The 8991-nt window shown below is 43.8% G+C and overlaps 1 protein-coding gene across 1 annotated transcript; it reads left to right on the forward strand.

The window, feature by feature from the left end:
- Positions 1-1452: 1452 nt before the first annotated feature.
- On the forward strand, positions 1453-7338 carry SLFNL1 (schlafen like 1). The gene is made up of 3 exons (XM_063139906.1): positions 1453-2568; positions 5347-6015; positions 7151-7338. The coding sequence occupies exons 1-3, from the start codon at positions 2125-2127 to the stop codon at positions 7268-7270; spliced, it is 1233 nt and encodes a 410-aa protein (XP_062995976.1). The 5' UTR covers positions 1453-2124; the 3' UTR covers positions 7271-7338.
- The last annotated feature ends 1653 nt before the right edge of the window (positions 7339-8991 follow it).

Consider the following 8991-nt stretch of genomic DNA (forward strand, 5'->3'; position numbering starts at 1 on the left):
TGGCATTATAATACGCACTGACTTATTTGCATGTGAAGTGCCTTTCAAATCTGACCAGGCACACTTGGAATGCTTTCATAGGTAAAGGCTGTTGCCGGTATCCTATATCCATTGAGCTCTAGGGAAGCAAAGCATGTGTGCTCACTTTCTCAGAGCACATTGTGGAAACAACATTACACAGCCCTTCCCCAACCCGGTGTCCTTCTGACATTCTGACTACAACTCCCAGGATTCCTGACCCTTGGATGTGGTGGCTGGAGCTGATGGAAGCTGAAGTTGAAAACATCTGAAGGGCACCAGCTTGGGAAAGGATGGCATAACACATAGCTGAGACACCCTAGAAATAATTTTTATTTAGATAGATTTGGCCAGTCTGGAGATAAACAGCTAAAGTTCCTTGTTCTAAGGAATATGAACAGCAGCTAAACAAGTGGCAGTTTGCTTAGTTTGAAGACGGAGCTCACCCACATAGTTGCCTATGTGACCTTTCGGCATTGGTTTGATTTACATTGCTGAACACCCCTCTTCCCTAGTTCCTTCAATCCAAATATTTGCTTGCTGTGATTCTAATGGCTTCCTACTGTTACCACCTTCAAGAAACCTCGCTGTGGTATTTCCAGCTCAGATTGGAGCCATTGAAGTACATCTTCATTTTACCTTAGCAAATATTCCCTATCCGTGTTCTCAACCGAACACTGGCTAGAACTATAGCAAGGGCATCTATGACCTCACAATTTAAAGCTTTGTTCAAGAGACTTGGAGGCACATGCCAGAGGAGTGACGTAGCTGGAGAGACACCACAGCTTCTGAATGACAACAAACCTGGAGCTGTTTAGTACAGCATGAGCACCAGCTCCTTCCATGGTAACTCGATCTTTGAGGATGCTGGGATCAGGGGAGAGGGCAGGGAGGTTTAAAATTCTAAAGAGGGTTTGCTTTGCCTGGGATGCCAACTAATTGGCTGTGTTGCAAGTTTAATAACTTGAGGGCACATTTGTGCATCCCTACTCACAGCCATATCCTCCAAGGTTTTTTTTTGGCCGTTCAATTAGACAGTGATCCTGGAGCCTCAGCAGCCTAACCTCAAAGCTCCACAACCTTAGCTTGAGCAAACCTTTGCCTCACCCTTCTTCAGACACTTACCTGGACGTAATGGCAGCTCTGTAGGTCGGGTGGGTAGAAGGTAGGTTGCGATCCGCGTAAATCTCAGTGATTTGCAGCAGATTGGCAAGGATTTCTGGTTCCCAACTGTTTAACAATAGCAGCATCCCACCACCCCAAAGTTATACTACTGAAATGTAGAAACTGGAGGTATGGGAAGAGAACCAGGAGTGGATTTTTGTGTCCAAAGACTCTGAGCTTTGTTCAATTCTGACACTCAGAGCTAAAGAATTCTGAGCCCAGGAATTTCTTTTACGTGTATGTCTTTTGCATTAGGCTCCAGATGGTGGATTTCAGGGTCCTACTAAAAATAAAGTAGCTCCTACATGTCTGAAATCTGCCCACCCCTGTTGAAGGTGACACCAAGTTATTCAAGGTAGTGATATCCCAGCCAGAAGAACTGCAGAATTTGCTGATAATTATTTACTGCTGGAAGCCTGAATAGGCTGTGGTCACCCAGGAAAGAGCTGCTAGAAAAGGGGGGGAAGATTATAGTGGATGGCAGTAAAAAATCAAAATGGACTGCTGGGTTATATGTACAGTACCGTAGTTGGATTCAGAAAGGCAATTCAGTTCTTATGACTCATTAACTGATTCTGTATGAGAGGAAGCCACACAGTGGACTCTCACTAAGGCAGCAAGCTTCTGCTGCCAAATCGCAACCCTCAAAATTCATGTTTCTTATGGATTGTTTCACCATAGGCTTTGACCCTACCAAGGCTTTATCAGCCACAGAGCCTGTAGGAACAGCAGTTCCCCTGTTTCTTCTCCATCCCTAGAAGCAAGACAGAAAGGAGTGACCATTCTTCCACTATGCGCTACTAAAGAAAACCATGAGACCAATGTAGAATTAATGAGACAACTTGCTCCTCTGTGTTCCAACCAGCAATATCCCAATGAAGAATAAGATAAGACACCATTCCTGCTTCTGGATTTTTTTCAGACCATCTTTGAGGTCTGAAAATGGAAACAGAAGCAGTTTCAGAGGCCATAGCAGAGTGCGGGCAACCAGCTGGCACTAAGGATCAAGCCCCAGAGGTTGTTTTGACAGAAGCAAAATCAGAGGAGGATGAAGATTGTTCTGGACAGGCACTTTCCTACATACTTTACATTGGGAACCTGAACCCCAAGTATTCCCGTGAAGTTCTCTGCAGCATGCTGAAGGACATCTTTGGGATGGCCGGTGCCACCCTTCAAAGGCACAACATCGAAGTGATCAAGAAACGCAGGCAGGCCTGTGCCTTTGTCCAGATGACGACTGAGGTCAGCCTGGAACATGTTCTGAAACAACTGCTGCTTGCCCCAGAGGTAGAGCAAGACCTATCCAAGGAGCTCGTGAAGAAAGGGAAAAATCTGGTTGTGGGACAAAGCAAGAGGTTTGCATTTGGTACCAAAGATGGCAGAGAGGTAAGGCTGAAGGAATCAGAGAATCCTCCCTTGTGGCAGGAGTTCAAGACAGCAGTGAAAAGTAGGTCACTATTCAATAGGCCTGGAGAGGGCAGTATCTGTGCAATAGTGAGCCAAGAGATGGAAGGAAATGAATAGATCTAATTTATCCACACCACCCCAAAGTGGATAGATTCCTATACATAATGTATCCCCGACAAACATTTGTCCAAATGTACTTACCTGTAAAATCTTCAATGAAATAATATTCAATAGGCTAAAGTGCTGCTCTGACGGGATGGGGGAGGGAGGCCCATTTGTGAGATGCCCCTTACCGCCGCCGAGGACACCATCACTGGCATAAATATCATGCTGGCAGTTTTTTGCTGCCGGTAGGGACTGAAAAAGGGTCTCAGGAGCAGCCTTGGATCTGCAGAATCCAAAGCCCTCTTGTTTCCCTGCCATACACAAAATGAGGGCCTTCACTTATGCCAGCCCTAGGGCAGTCTCAGTTAATTCCCTTCCATTGGAAGCAATGGAGAAGGGGGAAAAAATAACAGGAAAAGAATAAGCCACCTTTCACCTGGGCCACAGAATTCCAGCCGGGCTTTGGGTATGGTGATTGCTACAGCACAGAATTACTCTTCCCCCAATAGAATTTCTCTGCCAGGCAACCTGTTTCATTTCATAATGTCATATTTACATGTGCGCACGCGTGCACACACACACAAGATCCCACCTGAGGCAGACTTACTACTTCCTTTAGCACAATGGAGAGGGCAAACTTATCACCTAGCTCCTAGCATTAGTAGGAGGGGTCTATAGATTCCAAATCCATTGACTGCCTACTGGTTTTAACTGGCATGACTTTCCCTGGAAATGGTTATTTGGCAAGAATTCCTTATCAGAGACACATAGTTGACTGGGAAGAAGGAAGGATTGTTTCAGTTATTAAATATGAACTGTTAAGCAGCTCAGTTGTCCTAATATAGAATTCATCCTTACCACACAGGCCCCAGAACTCACAACCTGCTAGGGAAAGCCTTTTCCATCATCTAGACAAACTCAGATTTAAAACACTATTAAACAAAACTAGCCATCTCCATTCATTACACAGTATCCCTGCAGAGTCCAGATTTTGTTGGTACATGTCCCTGTAGCAAAATATTAAAAGTAATAGCTTTATCATTAAATAATCTACATTAACTACTAGTAATACATTTTAATGCATTTTTTCCTGATATACATTTTTGCAAGCCATTTTGCTAACATAATGCATCTTTGAATGTTTTCCTCCCTAATATATTCATTTTTGTATCCATTTTTTATTTGGAAGACCCCATTGCAAAATGTGGGGAAGTGTGAATTTTGAAAGATAATTGAGTTTCAGTTTATACAATGGTTCAAAAGTGCAAAATTAGTTCAGTGAATGTCTCCCCCATTCCTACTTGTATCTATCTTGTGGTTTCCCATCACTGCTTCAGTCTTTTTTCTTTAAAAAGAAAAGAATAGATGCACAATGTTTTATTGGTGATAAGAGCACTCTGTCTGGAAGCACCACTACATATTTTCCTACCTTAAAATCTTTGCAAGTCCACCTGGGCAAGCTAATTTTACAATGCCAGTCATCAAGCAAATATCAGGGACAATACAGAGATCTCATTTCCCCATACACATACGTATTTATTTATTTAAAGCATTTTTATAGCGCCGCCTCACCATTTCTGGCATCGAGGCACTTTACAATAACATATAAAATAATTCCATTAAAACCCTCAACCCACATTAAGACGATTCCATTAAAACCCTCACCCTCAAACCATTAAAAGCCCTCAACACCAATTTAAACCACCCCCTCCCCAGACTCCTGTGAAAAAAAAACACCTTACAAAGGCGTTTGAAGCAATTGAGAGTGGGAGCCTGTCTAATCTCCAGGGGCACATTATTCCATAACCGGGAGCCAGCCACTGAAAAAGCCCTGGACCCGCACATTCCAATTTGTAGCAGGGAACCGTCAGGGCACCCTGCTCCTGAGAGCGAGTCTGCCAATGGTGAGACTCAGGAGAAAGGCGAGTGCTCAGGTATCCAGGACCCAAGCAATGCAGGGCTTTGTACATGGTCAACAAGACCTTGTAGCACACCCTAGCAGTCACCGGCAGCCAATGGAGCTCTTGAAGCACCAAAGTGATAGAAGACCACTTTGGGAGGCCCTTGACCAACCTGGCTGCTGCATTTTGTACAGCCTGTAGGCGTTGGATTTGCTTCAAGGGAAGCCCTGTATACAACAGGTTGCAATAGTCCAATCTGGAAAGAACCAGGGCCTGGACTGCGGTGGTAAGATCAGCCTCTGACAGAAAGGGGCGAACTTGGCGGAGCACATGTAGTTGATAAAAGCAACTCTGAACCACGGCCCACACCTGTGATGACATAGTTAGGGACTGGTCAAGAATAACACCCAGGTCCCGCGCCTCAGTCACAATCCTTGGTCGGATTCCTGAAATAGGCAGATCTACGAGCTCCTGCCTCAAATCTGCCAGCCGCTGACCTCGGCCAATCACCATCAGCTCAGTCTTCTCCGGGTTAAGCTTTAGTTTACTCCTAGACATCCAGGTACAGATCTCAGCCAGGCACCAAGACAGAGTAGCAATGTAGTTGTCATAGTAAGACTATCCACCCAAAAAGGCCCCCGTCGACATCCTAAGAAAGACATTTTATTCACAGCAGCCTGCTGTTTTTGATATTAGCCCTTGGATTACACACTGTACACTCTTGCATGATTTTACTCTGTCATATCTGCAGAGTGACTCTGCTGGAAGCAGCTCAGAATCTCCTCAGGGAGGGCTACTAGTGCCTGAGAGAAGACGGATGTGGCTACCAAATGAAAGTAAGGCCATCAGAAAATCTCATTACCCTTGGAGACTAGACCAGCCAGTGACTTTCCTAAGTGGAACTCGTTCAGATAGCGCCATCGTCCAGAGAGAGATCACAGGCAAAGAGCGACTGTTCTATGGCGCTTTCATGGGCAGCGAGACCCGGAACGTGGAATTCAAGCGCGGTGGTGGCGAGTATCTGGCAGCAACCCTAAAGCATCACGTGCGGAAGTATGTGTGTGCTTTCCTTAATAGCGAAGGAGGCAGCCTTTTTGTAGGGGTTGAAGATAACGGCTTAGTATGTGGACTCAGGTGTGACCACAAAGATGAAGATAGAGTCCGCCTACTTGTAGATTCTCTTTTGAAAGGCTTCAAGCCGCAAGTTTTCCCAGCAGCCTACACACTGAGTTTCATCCCAGTTATCAAAGCTGAAGACACTGGCATCTTCCTAAAAGTTATCCGGCTAAGTGTTTCTCCTCCAAAACAACACGGGGAACCTCTTCTTTATGAAACAGATCAAGGGGAAGTATACCTCCGGCGAGACGGTAGCATTCAGGGCCCGCTCACTGGCAGTGCCATCCAAGAGTGGTGCCGGCAGGTAATTTTCATGCGGTTTTTGCTTAATATCAGCAGAAAGCAACATGAATTTCCCCTTGTCGCAAGGGATTTAAATTGAGAAGTGCTTTCCAGCATCTTTCATAGGAGCTTGGTTTCCATATACCCAATATACACAATTCTAAAACGTTCCTTTTACATCAAGGTTTTTTGTGCGTGTTCTCAAAAATCAATGTTATTTTAAACAGGTTGGCTTTTGAAAACCAAATTTATGGCTTTGGGTAAATGTAGTTTGAGGGAAAGTTTTACTTTTATTGCTAAAATCCTTTGGGTTGGACCCAACTTTAATCATAGTTAGAGAAGGGATAGTGAAATCAATGGAACAACCATGATTTTAGTAGTATTGAGTTCCATAGGTCTCAGATCTGGATTCAATGACTTTAGAATCCTGGGGAACAGGGCTCTTCAGTCACATTCCATTTCTATAGCCAGAAAATGTTGGGCTTCCTCTGTAGCCCTAGAAGAGCAAGAACTCTCATCATAAGAATATCCAACAACACCAAATTCTTTGCCACTGTCGGCTGTCACTGTGGAAGGCAGGGCCTTGTGTAAACAAAATCCTCTAGACTAGAGAATATCAAAATATTGAGCAGTATCCAATGCTACACTGCTGCTAATATAAAACACGCTAATAGCGCTTGCTGGCGGAAGGGGTTTTCCAGGGAAAGCCGTCACACCAGCAAGCGCTATTGGCACTGCAGTAGAGGGTATTTACACCAGCACAATGTAATTTATGTTTGTTGTAATGTAACATTGGATACTGCCCATGGACTCCGTTGTGTAAAATACTATTGAACGAATTCCTACATTTCTAGCGCCTTAAGTTGATGTGGCTACTAATTAACCAATCTCCATGGTGGAGTACTGAATGTTGTGGCAGCTCTGATAGCAGCCAGATGCAATAAATCAGTATCTGCTGTCCTTCACTCTTGATTACTGTTCTCCTTAATTTTATGATGAGCATCATAAATACCCATTCATGCCCAAGTCAAGCCTTCCACCAATTCCCAGTTCTATCAACCCTTCTAGCAAAAGTGACAGCCAGTGAACAGTTTAGAGGTTAACTTGGCTGTTACTGCTACACAAAGAGGAATGACAGTCCTTTTATAAATCCCCAGAAATGGACAGACGAGATCAAGAAGTTGGAAGCGAAAATAGAGAGATTATTGAAGGAGATGGAAACCCTGCAGCAGAATATACAGCAAAATACCCGATCTTCATGCTGTGCCATCATGTGACAGCTAAGCAGTACTACCACTAGCATTCTGGGACAATTACACCTGTTCAAAGTAAATGTAGCCCAATAAAGAGCCTTGGTCTAACAAGATCTCTTGTGTTGTGCAGGTGATACGGTAGCCTAGCAGTAAAAACTTTGCAGCAATGACTAAGCTGTTTGGGTCCTTCCAGTAAGTTATTTGTAGCAGAGTACTAGGTAAGTTGAATTCTTTGGCATCTGGGACTGTTGCAGGGTATTCTTACATTCATTATTTTTACTTGGACTGAAAACACTGGATTTTACTTCCGAGGTGGTGGAACTGTAAGGGGAAATCCTGTATGTTGGCTTTTTGCATAACAGTACTCATCCAATTCTTTGCTCATCCATGCTTCTCCCTTATTTTCACTGTACAAGTATTACATTAAATTCTTGAGTAGCACCCAGTCAAGCACTACAGGTCGAGCCCTTTAAAACCTGAACTTAGGCACATGATCAAAACTTGTTAGTAACCTTTACAAGCATTTTCAATTCTGGACTTTATTCTAAAACTGAAAGCCAATCCCCTACCATTTGTCACTCATAATTACCTTTGCAAAGTAATTTCATGAACAAATGCTAAGAGCTGGCAACTGGCAGACAATAAGCAGAATCCAGTTACCGGATCAAGGTGAAGACAAGTGGATGAAGTTGTAGTGCACCTATTTCCATCACTACTTTTAAGGTGTCATGCTGTCAACAAATAACTTCTCAAATACATTTATGCTGGATGGTGAATAAGGATTAGGCTACAGGACGAGGGCATACAAAGATGGTGAAGAAACTGGGTGTGCTTCACCTGAAAATGAAGTCATTAAGAGATGACATTAAGGGTTGTCAGCTAGATGGAATAAGTTTGTTTCTGTGGCTCCTGAGACTAATGTTTCAAATTACAAGGAAAAGGGTTCTGACTAAATATTATGAAGAATTTCCTGATGGTGGTGGTATTATTTATTAATGGTCATTTATATCCTTAAGGAACCCAAGGCGGCATACATAACCCTCCTCCTGTCTATTTTATCTTCACAACAACCACCCTGTGAGGTAGGTTGGCCTGAAAGTCTATGACTGGCCCAAAGTCACCCATAAGCTTCCATGGCTGAGTGGGTGGGGACTAGAACCCAGATTTCCTGACTCCCTGTCCAAAACTTTAGCCGCTACACCACACTGGCGCTAGTTATTACACCACACTGGTTCATATCGTTTGATGGTGTGGAACAGACTGCTCAGGAGGGTAGTGGACTCGCCATGAAAAGTTTTAAGCAGGGGCTCCAGTTGGTGAACTTTGCTTTTCTAATAAAAAACAAAGTAGATCCCACAAACCTGATAACTGCCCACTATGCATGCCATACTACCATGTCTGCTTATAAAAACACCAGAGAGAATTGAAGAAGCGAGGTGCCCACTTATCAATCCTACAATTTTTCAAAACAAACAAGGGCTACGTTACAAGTTTGTATGAGCTAAAGAAATGCTCGGGCACTGACAAGACCAGCCTTAGGAAAACTGCAAGTGGAGGCTTACAGAAATTACTTAAAAGTCATGCCACTTAAAGCATCAAAATCAGCCCTCAGACTTCAGAGTCCATCTCAATGATTGCGTCAAGCAGTCCACTAACGTGAGCAGTGTAAGGATGGAGCCACAAGCTCATGCAAGGTCACTCCTTTTCTGTGAACTGGGAAAAAAAACTTTGCCCTGTTCACACAG

Source organism: Elgaria multicarinata, chromosome 13 (assembly GCF_023053635.1).
Source record: "Elgaria multicarinata webbii isolate HBS135686 ecotype San Diego chromosome 13, rElgMul1.1.pri, whole genome shotgun sequence".
NCBI lineage: Eukaryota > Metazoa > Chordata > Lepidosauria > Squamata > Anguidae > Elgaria > Elgaria multicarinata.

Bases quoted from the DNA above. Each gene is read 5' to 3' on its own strand.
- SLFNL1 (XM_063139906.1), top strand. From the start codon at position 2,125: ATGGAAACAGAAGCAGTTTCAGAGGCCATAGCAGAGTGCGGGCAACCA. The intron at 2,569-5,346 runs GTAAGGCTGAAG...TCATATCTGCAG, and splicing joins GTACCAAAGATGGCAGAGAG to AGTGACTCTGCTGGAAGCAG. The intron at 6,016-7,150 runs GTAATTTTCATG...ATAAATCCCCAG, and splicing joins TCCAAGAGTGGTGCCGGCAG to AAATGGACAGACGAGATCAA.